The sequence below is a fragment of the Hylaeus volcanicus genome, chromosome 1, assembly GCF_026283585.1.
Source record: "Hylaeus volcanicus isolate JK05 chromosome 1, UHH_iyHylVolc1.0_haploid, whole genome shotgun sequence".
NCBI lineage: Eukaryota > Metazoa > Arthropoda > Insecta > Hymenoptera > Colletidae > Hylaeus > Hylaeus volcanicus.
The window spans coordinates 9,964,831-9,980,882 of NC_071976.1; the positions used below are offsets into that span (position 1 = coordinate 9,964,831).

A 16,052-nucleotide genomic window follows, 5' to 3' on the forward strand; every position below is an offset into this window, starting at 1 on the left:
CGGGATTCCCCAAAATACACGAGATCCCGCAAAAATCCGGGATTCCCTAGAATATTTGGGATTCTCGAGTTTATGCGAGATTCTCGAGTTGATTCGAGATTCCCGAGAATTCACGAGATCTCACAAAAATCCAGGATTCCCGAGAATGTACGGAATCTCGAAAATATTCGGGATTCCCGGCAATGTACGGGATATAGAATAATATCTGTGATTACCGAAAGTGTTGTTATTCTTGAAAATTTCAGCAATCCGAATGTACGGGATTTCGAAATTCCCGGGAATCCCGAACATTTACGGGATCTCGAAATTCTCGGGAATCCCGAATGGCTTCGGGATCCCGCAAAATTCACGGGAATCCCGGATGTATTCGGGATTTTGAAATTCTCGGGATTCCATCCCGATCCCGGGAGGAATTCCCGTCCCGACCGGGATCCCGCACGCCCCTACTACTAACACGTTGATCGCCAAGTCACCCAGAAATGGGTGACAGAACTCGGGAATTAAAAGAGTTAATTCCAAAGGTGAGACAATAATAAAAATAAATCTGATTAGGATTCGTGAATTTTACAACGATTAAATTATCTAATTTTCAATCATTTTCAGACAGAATTTTAAGATCGTAGAAATGTTCACGAGTTTCAGCTTGGCAGCCAACGTGTTGAAATAAATTTTAATTGAATAGGTTAATAATAGGTTAATAATCGTACCACGCACAATGTAACAGGGATTCGGGACTTCAACTTCAACAGCTCATCTATGAAGGAGCTGTACACTCCACACGTGATGTAGTACATTTTGATCAGCTTCTCCTCCCTTAACAAGGTCTTCTTCGTGTGCAAACACGACGCCAGTGTAAACGCCGACGACACGTAGTACTGGCCTGGCTCGCTGATGATCTTGATGCTGGAATCGATGTCCTCGATGGCTTCGTTAATGACAGCGGCGAACTAAGAATGTGGAATTATACTTAATAACAAGAATAAAGTCATAAGAGATCTGAGGCAGTATTTGCAAAATTCATCTAGCTCACGTACAAAGAGATATGTCGAAAGGTCTATCTAAATAACAAAGTTTGATGGAATAATGATGTCCCTTCATAGGGGAGCTAATTAATAACGTCACAGTTTTAAATCTCCTGGTCGAAAGCAATTTTTATTACGTATCGATCGTACTCGCTCAAAATCAGCAGTTCCAGGAAGTGATAGCCACGCGCCTCTTACACAGGATTCGCTGTATAATTCTCCTTGGAACTACTGCTTTTCTTATGGTTCATAATTCATTGTAGACGTAACTAACCATTTTTTTCTACAGTTGCATAAGTATTTCTACCCTCCACGTTTATCGAAGAAATTTCTCTAGATTAGATTCTAGTTGTGTTTTTAAATAAATGCTTCATTATAAATATGTAATAAATTTATAATGAGAAATTTATTTGGAAGCACCAAACACATCATTTAATTTAGACAAATTTATTTAATAAACACAGAGACACGAATGAGATGGCTATGCGTAAAACGTGGTCTTGTGAGTCTGTATGTCTGTATAGAAAAATTGGGCTTACGAGGCTGTCTGTGTATAAACAAAATGATTTGCTACGCGAGATCGCGAACTTTCCAAACACCACCCCCGAATAAACAAAGAGATTCACTTGGTCGATGTCGGTGCCAGTGTCGCCAGGGAATCCCCCTCCGATATCGATCATCTGAACCTCGTTGCACCCGATCGTCTTGGCAAAGGCGATCAGCCTTTTACACGCTGCGATACCTCTGCTGTAAGCAGCGATTTCGCCGCAGGGGCTACCAACGTGGAAACTGAACCCGTGCAAGGTCAATCCGAGGCTCTTCGTGAGCCTTATCAAACCAACGGCCTCTTCGTTCGGATCGCAGCCGAATTTCGTCCCGAAGCACACCTGTGTGACCTTCGCGTCGCATCGGATGCGAATCACTATCCTGTGGGAAAGGGAAAAGGCATTTTAACGATGGAAAATGGCAACGGTAACTGTTTTTAACCCTTACAGATCAATAGCAAAGGAAATTGTTTCAAGAGATATCATACACTTGAAAATTACAAAATGCAACAAAAGTAAGAATAAAACTGGTATTTACGGTCTATTTCCGCCACTTAATGTCAAGTCACTGCTCCATAAACCGAACATCGAAGCGTGTCTCATAATCCACAGCTTTTTAAAAAAAACAACTCAAAAGTATAGAATGCCATTTATTGTAAAAATACTTATACTCTATCGTAACGTTTCACAGAAAGACATTAAGCCCATAAATTTATATAATCTCTTGTTTAACTAGTTGTAAGCCTCATGTATAGCTTTATAATTCTCTTATGAGAGTTCAATTTAAGCTTAAATAAAAAAAAAAAGAAACTGGTATTTAAGTGAATTTGTTTCTTCCTTTTTAAATTGCCCCATTTTTTAGTTAAAGTAAATTTCAAGTAAAAACACTTGAAAGCGTCGGGAGCTGCTGGTAAAGAAATTGAAATATAACTCGGAGTGCAAAGGGTTAATCTGTAATACATTTATTATGTACAATTAGTGTAATAAGTATTCGTACAGGAACCAATTCAAAATAAAACATCATATATTTATTTTATTGATCAATTTTCTGGCGAAGAAATAATTTACCAACATTCCTGCATATCTTTAGAGTAGACGTAAATTAAAGTTTATTACTTTTAATGTTAACCTACTATTTCTTTTCTTATTCGTTTTTATTTTAAATTGATTTTAAATTGCTGTAAGAATACTTCTTACACTGACTGTATGTGATTTTCATGCCACGAAATTTCTTCCCCGATTCTGAACATTTATCAACAGCTACTCAAAGATTGATCTTGAAATGAGCCCCCCCTACTTGGAAACCCTCTACTCCAAAACGTGTCTCGCGAATAAATTCATGAATTAGTATCGCATGAATTCGCATCACCCTTACTTAGCTTCTGGGAAAAGGTCTTTAATCTTCAAGAGCTCGCTCTCGCTGTCCGCGGTGGTCATTCTGACGTTCACCTTCTTGGCGAACCGTATGTGAGCAGGCAATTTCGTGGGGTTCGCGAAGATTATACGTTCCGGGGACACTCCGTGCGTCAACACCTGCTCTATTTCTTGCTGTTCCGAACCACCGATGTAAATGCAGTTGTAAATGAATGTTACTTGGAAATAGATTAGATAAGACACCAAAGGACACCATACGTACTTCAGAAGCGCAGTCGAAGCCGGTGTTCATGTCCGCCAAGACCTTTATGACCGTCGCGTGCGAGTTGCATTTAATGGCTGCAATTTTTAACAAGTACTCGATATCTTTCGAGACCATATTTTATAATCGGTGACGTTTAAGGCGTCCAATTAATTATTTTACAAAAATTATCGCTGGGACCATTGAGGATTTTTTAACAAATTTTTACTAAATCATTCCAGAAGCTCATGCACGTGTCTCGCGTATTGTATAGTAACTACTATTGCTACTACGTCATGAAAATTGATTCACCATCTCTTTATACTAGGAACGTCATTATACCATCGCTATAAAATTTCTGTAGTTTTTTTTTTTTTGTTTTACTAAATATAAACAGAATTTGCGACACGAACGAAGCTAAAATCGAGCTTAAAAATCGAAACTAATGGACTAGTATTATTTTAGCTGATAAAGCGCCTGTTTGCGCTCTTGAATCCTCAAAAGGGATCAATCGTTGTTTCTTAAACAAAATTCAAGCAACGAAAGAATCGTATTTACCGTAATGGGGGAAAACTCTTGGCATCTTTGTGATCCAGTTCCGATGTTTTTCTACTATATCAGCTACATCGAGGATGTAAAAGGGATCCTCTTTGCTGTCGGTATCGATAATGCTTTTTATTATATCAAAGTCGTCCATTGTATCCTCAAACACTTTTGCGCCAATCGAATTTATTGTGAACATGGTGACCGATGCGACAAAGGCACGTTATTGTTTCCGTAGACAGTGAAGGACTGAAACAGAATAAATTTATTTATTTACATTAAAATTCATAAATCACATCGTAAGACAATTTTGGGGAGCGGAACCATGAATTTCTCCTGTAGTTAATAATTCAGTTCAATCACATTTTCTATTTCAATTTTTATTTTTATTTTATTTAATTCGATTTTTTATTTTGAACAACTCTAAAAAGGCATAAATAAACCTCAAAGGGAAATAAATTTCACACGCAAATAATTAAATGGAATCTTTATTTATCTTCTTTAGCCATGAAAAAAAAAATTAAATGTAGCCTTCATTTTGCATTCATTAACTGATTTAGCAAAGTGCGTAACTAATTAAACAAAAGTGTGTAAATTACTATGTGTAAATAGACAGTGATTATGTTACCTCCCGAAGTTAGAATCTCTATACAATTTCCCAATAATGGCGTAGACACGAGCCTTATATAGGCATTTGTCATAAAATGTTATCAGTTAGTGTGAAGGCACTGTATTTCCCTGACTGGTTTAACTTTCACATCTGTCCACACACGATTACATTAGTTTACACGTATAGTACTGTCCGCTACAATTTGTTTTCTTCTGGTTTGTCCTTTATCGACTGGAAATTATTATTTTCACTCTGACATGTACGCTTACTCGTTAATCCTTATCTCTCATAGTTTTTCATTTTAACCAACGAATTTCAGGTGATTCATATAACATTTTGTCCTCGAGTATAGAGCTACATAGTGTACTACTTGTATACATTTTTTAACGATACCAAATGACATATAATTTATGAACTTCGACGGAAATGATAGAAGGTAAACCTTGCATGCATAACGAATTAAGGAAAAATAATCGAACAGTCTTGACCAAGTTTATGTGAATATTGTTTACGTTAATGTACTTGGGACTATTTTCTAAGGTGGGCATCGAATGGATATCGTTTAATCTTTGTTGTTTTTGAAAGTGCTCTCGCTTTTCCACTTTTACTCTCCGATAACAATTGTCATATAGGATGAATCGAAAGAATAATATTAATTTTCGAAGATTTTCAAACAAAGTTATAATTTTTGTACCGGTCATAAAAATTAATTCCTCATTAATACCAAAAACATGACTATTTTTCACGCTTGGAGGGACCTGCATGGTAGATAAAAGAAAAATGGACTTGCATTGTGATAAACAATATTAGATATCATATACAAAGTTGAAGCGTTAGGATAATTATTTCGTAAATTCTGGGCGACAGCTAGCTTAGAATACCTACTTGCTTTATGAAAATAAAAATTATGATGAGATACGTTATTTTTTTAATTATTTTAATTGAACTACAAAAAATATAATAAAACTTTGAAGAATAAGAAAAACTGCTTATAAAAAATTGTCTCATTTTCCTATTGATAGAAATACTACACTCCTTTAATACAAATTATAATTGAACATGAAATTACAATGAATTTTCTGAAAGAAGCTTTTGCTGAACCATTTGTGTTTTATTAAAAGACTGCCATATGGCCCTCCTTTGGAAAATCCTTTATTATTAAAAAAAAAACCTGTCGATTTACATCCATATACAAGTACCGTTATTTATTAGACACACAATTCTTGACATAAAAAAAATTTACTCGTGGGTAGGGGCACCGAAAAACGTTAGTACTATACTGAGTTTCAGGGTTAGTGGCGCCATCGATGGCAAAACGCCCAAGTTTGTAGTGAAAATAGTTCTCGCGATTCCTATAAGATGGCGCCACTGATATACTTTAATCAAATTATTTTTTTATCTCTGATAAATACACGATTTTATTAGTTAATATGTCAAATTTGTCATTTTTATGAATAGTTTTTTAATGCAGCAATAATTATTAACCCTTTAGTTAGTGGTATCATCTGACAACAGTGAGTACTATTTTCACTAAAAACTTGGACGATTTCCCACCGATGGCGCCACTAGTACTAAAACCAGTATCATTACTGTATTCAAAAATATTCTTAAAAATGAACAATTCAACATATTAACACATGCGCTTGCCATTTGATTGTCTATTACATTTATTACTTTATTTAAATTGAGGTTAATTTTAGGAAAAATACGTTGTTACGTTTATTGCAAATGGTGATTACAGGTCCGCAGTCTGAACCCAGACCTGAATACATATGTTTGATAAGTTGAAATAATATATTGTAGTGTTATAAAGCAATGAATCGTATTAATCATGCATTTATGAGAAATAAAGAATAATTTATAAACATATATCAGTGACATTATCTTATAAAAAAAGATGGGAATTATTTTTACTACAAACTTGGGCATTTTGCCACTAATGGCGCCACTGATATTAAGCTACCAAACTATACTAATATCCCTGAATTTAGTATAGTCCAGTGGTTCACCCTTCCTTGATGGCTTAGCAAGACGTGCATAGAATGTCATCTAGTAGTAAAAGTGGAAACTATAGTCATTCCTAACAGACAAGTGTTGTGCGGCAGACATAAGGAAACAGTCCGCGGACGGGCTCAAGAAGCATTCTTCATCCTGCCTCATGGTACTCAACGGAACAGATCATTTTAGCTCCGAACAGTATAAGGAAGTAAATTTTACATATGCCGCTAGTTCACTGTAATAGTAGTAACCATCAGATGGCGCAGTAATTTGAACACTACTTGAATGCACAGGAGTTTCCAAGCTCTGGTGTGGTCGGCAGCAAAATGGCAGCGAGCGACTCTATCACAGACGATAGCCTTTATCCGATCGCAGTTTTGATCGACGAACTAAAAAACGAGGATGTCCAGGTAATTCGAAAACTGTTCATAATCGTTATTTCACGATTGCACGACAATCGGCTTGTTTCACCGTCCATAGTCACAGGACAAAACATAGTGTCAAGGTAGCTAAAGCGGTAGCGTACCACTGAATAAAATATTCTTTCAGTCGGCTGTCAGTTTACCGTCAACGTTTTGCTTTGTACGTTAGTACGTCTGACAGTATAAACTAATCACGATATAATGCTTTCGTCGAAAGCTTCGAGCTTATAAATATTTACTCAAACAAATATTATGTTTAGAATACCATTCCATTTGAGAATTCGTTTGAATTAATTGCAAAGGATTAGCTTAGCACTTTCATGAGATTTCTTTTGTTACAGTTACGGTTGAATTCGATAAAAAAATTGTCCACGATTGCTCTTGCTCTAGGCATCGAACGGACACGTAGCGAATTGATACCATTTCTAACAGATTCTATGTATGATGAGGATGAAGTCCTACTAGCACTGGCTGAACAACTTGGGCAGTTTACTCCTCTTGTAGGAGGTCCGGAATATGTACATGTCTTACTGGTATATATTATTGTTTATAATCTTATACAATTAGAGTACCATTAGAAATAAAATTTTCAACTTCTAAGAATTTTCTGGAAGAATGTTGAAAAAGTATTCATATGATTAATTAATACCAACGAAATTGTGTTAATGTTTTTAAAATTTTGTAGTAGATACTAAAATGTTGATTATTTGTTTATCAGAACACATAAACAACTTTGCTAACCTCCATTATGCATATGATTTAGCTACCACCATGATGAAATACGTTCACTTCTGAGAAATATGACTAATCCAAGAAGTGTATGATATATTTTATAACAATGAACATGATTCAATATAATTATTTTTATACATATATTGTCATAATGAAATAAAGTAAATAATTCCAAGTATTGTTTGTAGAATGAAAATTTGTGTAATTAAGAAGATGATATGTATCTTATGAATGTTAATGCTATTTAAAATATTGTATATCTTATCTTGCATTCCTTAATATACAACAGTATAATGTTTACATGTACCTTGAAAGGCAGAATGAAAATTGTATATTATTTAATTTATTAGTTATAATGAAGAATTTATTTTCATTCAGCAACCTCTAGAGACTTTAGCAACAGTGGAGGAAACCATTGTTCGCGACAAAGCAATGGAGTCTTTAAGAACAATTGCTGCTCAACACAGTTCAACAGATCTGGAAGAGCAGTTTGTTCCTTTGATACATCGTTTAGCTACAGGAGATTGGTTTACGTCAAGAACATCTGCATGCGGCCTATTTAGTGTTTGTTACCCTAGAGTTAGTCCATCAGTGAAAGGTAAGAAAAGCTTAATTTAAAAATGTGGGAAAGCAAAGTTTACTTGTACAAATATAGAGTTGTTTGTCTTATCTTCACAGCGTGTTTACGAAATCATTTTCGTAATTTGTGCCAAGATGATACACCAATGGCACGTCGATCTGCTGCTTCAAACTTAGGAGAATTCGCGAAGGTTATGGAGATTGAATATGTAAAAGCAGATTTAATTCCAATGTTTGTCATTCTAGCTCAAGACGAACAAGTAAGAAAATATATAAATTTCACAATTTAACGTTTTGAAAAGTTCCAGCTGGCCGATGCACGAACTCTTTGCAACGGCCCGCTGGCATCCAAAGAGTTAAAGGGTATATTTGTAAATTTTATAAATTGTTAATATGTACAATATGAAATCACATAGGATTCGGTGCGTCTTTTGGCTGTTGAAGCTTGTGTTACCATCGCAGCCCTACTACCACAAGAAGATGTAGAACAATTAGTTATGCCTACACTTCGTCAGTGTGCAAGCGATCAGTCATGGCGTGTGCGTTATATGGTTGCTGATAAGTTCACTGATGTAAGTTTCTTTGAATAGATGTGTATATCGATTTTTTATTAATTTTAATTCTTATTTATTTTAGCTTCAAAAAGCGGTAGGCCCGGAGATCACAAAGACAGATCTCGTACCAGCATTTCAAGTATTATTAAAAGATATAGAGGCTGAAGTACGAGCTGCAGCCGCTGACAAAGTTCGTGATTTCTGTCAAAATCTTGACAAATTCAGTCAAGAATCTATTATCATGACAAACATACTACCAATAGTCAAAGAACTTGTGTCAGATCCAAATCAGCATGTAAAATCAGCTCTAGCGAGCGTTATAATGGGTCTTAGTCCAATACTTGGGAAACATAAGTGAGTAAATATTGTATATCTAAATATAAATTATAATTAAAACTGTTACGTGTTGATGATAAAATATTCACTGAATCCACAGTACAATCGAACATCTACTACCATTATTTTTGTCACAACTGAGAGATGAATGTTCAGAAGTACGCTTAAATATTATCAGTAATTTAGAATGCGTTAATGAAGTCATTGGTATACAACAGCTTTCACAATCTCTTTTGCCAGCTATTGTAGAATTAGCTGAGGATACAAAATGGCGAGTAAGATTAGCCATTATAGAGTGAGTATTTTTCATGCTATATAATTTTACAAATGCAACACAAGATGATAATAAATATATAATATGTACACATTTTTAGGTACATGCCGCTACTAGCTGGACAGCTTGGAGTTGAATTCTTTGACGAAAAATTAAATTCTTTATGTATGACCTGGTTGGTGGATCACGTGTATGCTATCAGAGAAGCAGCTACGTTAAATTTGAAAAAATTGGTAGAAAAATTCGGACCCGAGTGGGCACAAAATACAGTAATACCTAAAGTGTTAGCAATGTCGAGGGATCAAAATTACCTTCACAGAATGACGTGTCTGTTTTGTATTAACGTAAGTAACGTTACAATACAATATTTTGTTTATATATAAATCGTGTTTCCATTTGTTATGTGCCTTATTACAGGTATTGGCTGAAGTATGCGGTCCAGAAATAACGACGAAAGTGATGCTTCCAACTGTCCTTGGAATGGCTACTGACAATGTTGCTAATGTACGATTTAATGTTGCGAAAACTCTTCAGAAGATAGGACCTTATCTTGAGCCTAGCGCAGTGCAGGTTCAAGTAAAACCTGTGCTTGATAAGCTCAATACAGATAGCGACGTCGATGTGAAATATTTTGCTTCAGAAGCAATTGCAGGCATTGCAGGTAAAACTTATTAAATTTAATTTGAACCGTTCGTTACGAAAATGGCACAAAACTATTCACAGTCCCAAAATATATACTTTATTTGTTATTTTGCATATGTAATGTGTTCCAGGGTAGGCTGAACAAAAAGAAATTGCATTTAAAATTTACCCTTCAATATTCAACTTCAACCTCAAGAAGTAACCTGCCGCAATATTTACACTTACACATGGCAACAGGTAACATTATTGCACAGTCAGAGCAGATTTTAATGTCGAGAAATATAAACTTCAAATTAGTAGTTCATATTAAACGATATTTTAAGTTCTGTTGTATCTGTATATCTATAATTATATTACTTATTAAATATTCAATTTAATTTGTAAAATGTATTTCTTAAGCGTACCTACTTATCTAAAAAAATAATATAATAATAAAAGGTACCTCAGAATCATTCCTGAAATCAGACACCTTATCATAATCTGCTCTTCCGCATTCACTAATCGAAAATTTACTTTTGTCTTTTAATAATCAGTATTTTAATTTGATACATTCATAACATTGTTAAGTATTGTCTTTGTAAACATAACAATAAAATTAATAATCAATAACATGCTTTCGTTTGGCTTCTTTTATTTAATAGTCAACTTACTCGAATATCGTACAATTCATATTATCACAGCTTATCACTATTTCCTTCTCTTCCTATGTGAACATGCAGTAACACGCGTACGGTTAATATTGATACACATTTATATTTCATATTTCTACGAGAATATAGTGAAACTATTTTATTAAAATTAAATTATAGTTTAATCCCAATAGATAATTAATCTAATTACAGTTACTTTTTATAATCATAATAATTGTCACTCGATCTAATTTCAATACATTTATTAAAATTAAGTTAAGCGCTATTTTTAAGTTCTTTCCGCAGAATAATGAAAATAATAACAAGAATTCGTCTCGTTTGAAATTTCAGATGTAAAAAAGTGTATTATATTAAATTTAATCGCATTTATAATGTAAAAATGTATACAGTTCAAATACAGCCAATTCATAATAAAAAAGATAGACGCCATATTAAAAATGGTATTGTTTATTGCGTCGTATAAGTATATATTAATATTTTACCATCTTATATCAAGCAAATATTTTGTTAGTGTTCTTTAATACAGGATGGCTAATCACTTATATTGTTATAACCTACAAATTGTAATCTTTAATAGTTTGTTAATGGAACCACCATATAAATGACTGCTCTAAATTTATAGTTACAATAATCAATTACACCTAAAATGCTTTTATACTTCTACAAAAAGAAACCAATATAACATAATCAAATTTACTAGTAGTATAATATTACATAGTATACTTCCTTTCAAAAAGAAAAAATACATATCACTTTACAGTTACAGTACTATATACACACTCTACGAAACTAAATGTCATATGAAATACGAGTATTTTTCAAATATAAAATTCATATAACGTGGAAACAACGTAAGTCCTACAATCTGTTAAAAAGTAATACAAATCAATGAATAGTCCATAAAACACAGGTAACTATTCTCAATATTTTTGTTTTCGTAACGATGATAAGTTCATTTAACCTCATTCAAAAATAATTATTCATTGAAACTTAATTTTGCAATCCAAAATGATCTGTTTTCTTATACGCTTGTTTTGTTGATTCTCTTCTTATTAACGTGAATCTATATATTTAGCAATATGATTGTTACTACATTTACATTTTACGATGAAGGGAAAGTATTTTATTTCAACATCTACGAGAATGTGGTAGTTTCATAAACGTTACCATGCTATGAACTTGTTACTTTTATATTGATAACAACCCCTTCTTTAAGATTGTATTCATACTTGTTCCTGCAATCTTCACTGTTTCTACGTATTCCTAGTTTATTTAGGAAATACTAATTTTACTGTTGAAAATTTGCCATTTCAGAATCGAAGTTTCTCGTTTGATGTAAGCGAAGCAATTTCATTATTAAAATTACTTTTGTTAGAACCTTTCTCTTTTTTAAATATTTTTAATAATATTATATAATATAAAAAATAACTTTAATATTAAGTCCAATATTAAATTCGTATCACCCTCAAATTATATTCTCAATTATCACATTATTGATATTGATAACAAAAGATCGAAAATTTGTCAACTCTTAGTAGCACGAATTTTTATACTGGCAAACATGTCGCTAGTGTCGTCTAATAACCTAAATGTATCGTTTGCTACTAAAAGCACGAAAATAATTAAAATTTCTTAAATTTACGGTAACTTGCTGACGGACTAGTCGAAAAATATACGAAAACTTGAAAATTTGGCAATCGCTTTTCTCTTCGGAACAGTTGTAAATTATGCTATACATTTCTTCACAATTCGTCAAATAACGAACGGAATTGTAAAAAAATGTTCAGCGTGTAAAACAATTTCACGCATTATTTACATCTATTTAAAATTTTAAGAACTTTGTTCTACTTTTCTCTGGAAATTATTTTTATGAATGAAAATAAAATAGGCAAGTCTCAATTATATCGTAGCTGTTTCAGACTTTACCAGATCCACGCAAACTGTGTGACTAATAGTTGAAACATGCGCAGATCCATTATTGTCGGAACTGATAATATTTAAAGACGAAATTTTGGCACGTTGATATGCAACTACTGTATTTAAACTTAAAAACCTGAAAATAAATTGTTCCATTAATATAGTCTGGTATAAAGAAGTCGCATATTAAAATCAAGAAAAACATTGCAAACTGACCTTATACACACGTACATCACCAATAATGCAGTACCAGCTGCAAACATTCTAATAATGGGACCCTCTACTAATTGAATAAGTGTCCAGGCTGCAGCTGAAGACCCACACATTGTCGTAACAATAGCAATAGTTTGCAAACAATGACGTGAAGTTATACTATTTTGCCAATCCAACCTATCTGTATGTTCAACGTTATACTGTGCGCCACACACTTTACACGTGAGACTATCAGCATTTGCAGAGCTCTGAAATGTATACAATAGATGTAATATCCAGTAAAAGAGTTCAAAAGAAGCAAAAAATAAATGTCAATATCCTACCTCGACTAACCATCGACGTAAACAATTATGGTGAACCGCGCTTACGTCACCTCTACATTGGCAAGGTTGAATTAATGGGCCAGCATCTTGCCTGTCGCTATCGTAACAAATCCAACAATCTTTACTACTAATCGAAGCTCCGTCCGAGAAGAGTGCAGCGTCCTGTTCTCCACTTTTGTCTTGTAACTCAATTTCTTTAACGTACTTTGAGTGATCCAGTCTTTTCAGAATACGCTTTGGATTCAAAATCCATAATTGTTCTGGACTATGTATTTGATATAAAAGAATGCATTATTAGATAAAATAATTGTAACTTGAATTAAAGAAATTCTGTTGCAAATTGTAATTATATACCGATACACACCTAAAACAATTCCATAACACGCAGGGAAACCACAATACTACTCCAACCTCAATGACACGGAAAACGACGTCATGCCAATTTCTGCTGTACAGAGGAACTCTGTAAAAAAAAAATAAACGAATGAATATTGAGCAAATGAAAAATAATCAATTTATACAGGATGAACCTTTTAAATTATTTTTGGACTCACTTAGTTTTCCAAAATTCGCTAAGCATTTCGCTGCACAAAAATCCAACAATAATGAAAAGCATAAAAGCTTGTGATAATAATCCAATACGAGACTGGTGCAATTGAGACATATTTATTTGTTGTTGTTGTTCCTCCGATATTTGCGATGTGCTCGGAACAGGATCGAATAGTTTTGCAGTAACTTGTTCCTCAGCATTAGCTTTTAAATCAGAGACAATGCGTTTGTTCACAATTGTACTACCTTGATAGTCATACAAAAATCCACCTCGAACCTAAAACAAGTTATTTTAATATAATGTACTTGTACATTTCATGTGTATATAAGGTGACATACCTTGAAAAAGACTTCTACTCCATAGATCAAGAAAAAGACCACAACAATGAACAAAAGCACTGCATAACATCCGTTAAAGATATGGGTATGAAAGCTCTGAAAAAATTAAGTTTCTGTATGTATTTGGAATTAATAATTGTACTATAATATATTATTTATTTTTTTGTTTAATTTACCTGATCCTCTTGTGAATATATTTGAGCGGTAATAAATTCTGCCAATAGCAAAGAATATGTCAACACATTGAATACAACAAACCCCATAAATGATTTTGATAGAAATTGTGGCTTGTCCCATGATACATCCCGCAAATGAAATACTTCAGCCCAGAAGCATACAATTAACGAGGATCCACTTAAAACAAGTGGATAGTATGCGGATAATAAACTTCTTGACCATCCTTCCTTAAAAGCAGTCTATTGAAAAGTAAAACAATTACAGTTGTTTAATGTAGAACATACATTAAATAATGAAGCACATTGAATATAGTTAGAAGTTGTTTTTTACTTACTGGAGAAGTAAAATATGCTCCTCGAATTAATGAGGCCAGAAATACAATGAAATACAAAACTTTTTGTGTAGTGACCCTACAAGCTCTAAGAAAAGATGGTGCTTTCATTTTTTGCCATTCAGCAACAATACACATAATAAGTTGTATCAGACACACAAATGCCAACATAAAGAATATTGTTGCGAATGCAATGTAGTAACTTAAATTTGGAACATGGCATTCTAATCCATCGAATTGGATCTATAAAATATGATATAAATATTACTTTTAAAATATGTAACATATACGCATATTGTTAACTAATTACACATACACTTGGATAATTATTTAGAGAAGCAAACAAGTATGTTTTTAATATTTACATAAGGATAAAAATTATAATATAGTTTTTATAAATGTTACCTCGCATAAACAAGTACCATTGTGGCATTCTCCATGTCCAGAACAATTTTCATTACCGCAAGTATCATTCCAGGTCATTATCCCGAACTTTATCAATAAAGACAATGGACTCCGTGTACTTAAAGCAATCACTTGTTCCATGATTGCTGCGTGGTAAGCTGACTGTGATTACACAGTCGTAATTAAAATCTGTTGAATGGAAGGAGAAAACAAATATCTTACATATATCAGAAAGAAAGGGAAGTCTATAGTGTTTATTATAACTTGTACAAAATCTTGTAATGATTCAAATATCAGACATAATAAAAAATAACAAAACAAAAGAAATAATCTCTTACTACAGATAATGATAACACATTGTATTGTTTATGGTGTACGAAGTATTTATGAATACTGATTTCTGCTATTGAAACATTTAATTAAAGAAGAAGGGATAAATTACATTATGCACAGGATTATAAGTACATATAACAAAAATAATTTATAAATAAATTTTACAAACAATGTCATAAAATTGATTGCAGTCAAATAAGAGACAATCAATACGAGATTAATTAAACGAAAGAATAATTTCGATGCTATTCAAACTCACTATCGAATCGTACAATCCACCGTAGTCACTTTTAGTTTTTCTTAATGTAAATATAATGAGACAGTCCAAGTGTAGTTCTAATATCAAGCCACCTACGCAACAATTTAGCACCTCGTCAGTTTTCAGTGCCACTGCATTTTTAATACGTACTGACATCAGATCAATTGGATGTCATTGCTGGTCATTTTTTCAACATTTTCAGGCGAAACTAACGCAGAACTATAAATAAACTGTCATCGAATTACGCGTTTAATTCCTACAGTGTACTTTATACCTACAGAGTGCGAATTGACGTTCTCGTTTCTCTGGTTGTCGACCATTGATAATAGTAACGTAAGATGATGAAAATGACTAACGAAGTGAGAAATGTCGATAAGCTTCCTTTCTTATCTACTTTTAGCTAATTAACAATTTTAACAAAGGCTTAATTATATAATCCAATATAATCCTATTCGCTGGAAAACAGAAACGCTTAATAATTTCGAGGACTGATTTTAAGACGTGAAAGGTGACAATTATCGTTTATCGTTATCCCAGTGTCTTGAAATTAATTTTAAGCTAAGTATATAAAATTCATTTACATTTTATTTAAAAAATGTATTTTCTATATACAGGGTGTTCCAAAAATGTTGTAACACCTTGAAAGAGGTGGTTCGGGAGGTGATTTGAAACAACTTTTTTCTT

The 16,052-nt window shown here is 33.2% G+C and overlaps 3 protein-coding genes across 8 annotated transcripts in view; 1 reads left to right on the plus strand and 2 right to left on the minus strand.

Moving 5' to 3' along the window:
• Positions 1-4,514, minus strand: part of LOC128876953 (ornithine decarboxylase 2-like) — a 5,327-nt gene extending 813 nt beyond the window's left edge. For 2 of the 3 annotated variants that reach the window (XM_054123819.1, XM_054123826.1), the window contains exons 1-6: positions 4,354-4,514; positions 3,741-3,974; positions 3,204-3,280; positions 2,943-3,115; positions 1,649-1,949; positions 715-947 (exon numbers count right to left, since the gene is read on the minus strand). In XM_054123819.1, coding sequence (XP_053979794.1) covers positions 715-947; positions 1,649-1,949; positions 2,943-3,115; positions 3,204-3,280; positions 3,741-3,924 — 968 coding nt within the window. In that variant the 5' untranslated portion in view covers positions 3,925-3,974; positions 4,354-4,514. Of the gene's footprint in view, positions 1-707; positions 948-1,648; positions 1,950-2,942; positions 3,116-3,203; positions 3,281-3,740; positions 3,975-4,353 lie in introns of all 3 variants that reach the window. The other variant, XM_054123810.1, reaches the window with a different exon arrangement.
• A 1,867-nt stretch (positions 4,515-6,381) lies between these two features.
• Positions 6,382-10,389, plus strand: LOC128875309 (serine/threonine-protein phosphatase 2A 65 kDa regulatory subunit A alpha isoform). Of its 3 annotated transcripts, none has more exons than XM_054120795.1 (11): positions 6,382-6,541; positions 6,627-6,743; positions 7,097-7,288; positions 7,866-8,085; positions 8,166-8,326; positions 8,483-8,638; positions 8,703-8,974; positions 9,057-9,251; positions 9,331-9,574; positions 9,648-9,891; positions 10,009-10,389. In XM_054120795.1, exons 1-11 carry the CDS (start codon positions 6,494-6,496, stop codon positions 10,011-10,013), a joined length of 1,854 nt encoding a protein of 617 aa, XP_053976770.1. In that variant the 5' UTR covers positions 6,382-6,493; the 3' UTR covers positions 10,014-10,389. The 3 variants fall into 3 exon arrangements, with proteins under 3 accessions (XP_053976770.1, XP_053976763.1, XP_053976781.1); XM_054120788.1 differs by having other exon boundaries at positions 6,383-6,541; positions 10,004-10,389; XM_054120806.1 differs by having other exon boundaries at positions 6,389-6,541; positions 6,630-6,743; positions 10,004-10,389.
• An 812-nt stretch (positions 10,390-11,201) lies between these two features.
• Positions 11,202-15,687, minus strand: LOC128875321 (uncharacterized). Of its 2 annotated transcripts, none has more exons than XM_054120820.1 (10): positions 15,465-15,687; positions 14,777-14,965; positions 14,375-14,614; positions 14,040-14,279; positions 13,864-13,959; positions 13,530-13,801; positions 13,340-13,438; positions 12,976-13,240; positions 12,656-12,900; positions 11,202-12,575 (listed from the first exon to the last, which is right to left on the minus strand). In XM_054120820.1, the coding sequence occupies exons 2-10, from the start codon at positions 14,915-14,917 to the stop codon at positions 12,422-12,424; spliced, it is 1,752 nt and encodes a 583-aa protein (XP_053976795.1). In that variant the 5' UTR covers positions 14,918-14,965; positions 15,465-15,687; the 3' UTR covers positions 11,202-12,421. The 2 variants fall into 2 exon arrangements, with proteins under 2 accessions (XP_053976795.1, XP_053976789.1); XM_054120814.1 differs by having other exon boundaries at positions 15,369-15,687.
• Positions 15,688-16,052: the final 365 nt, after the last annotated feature.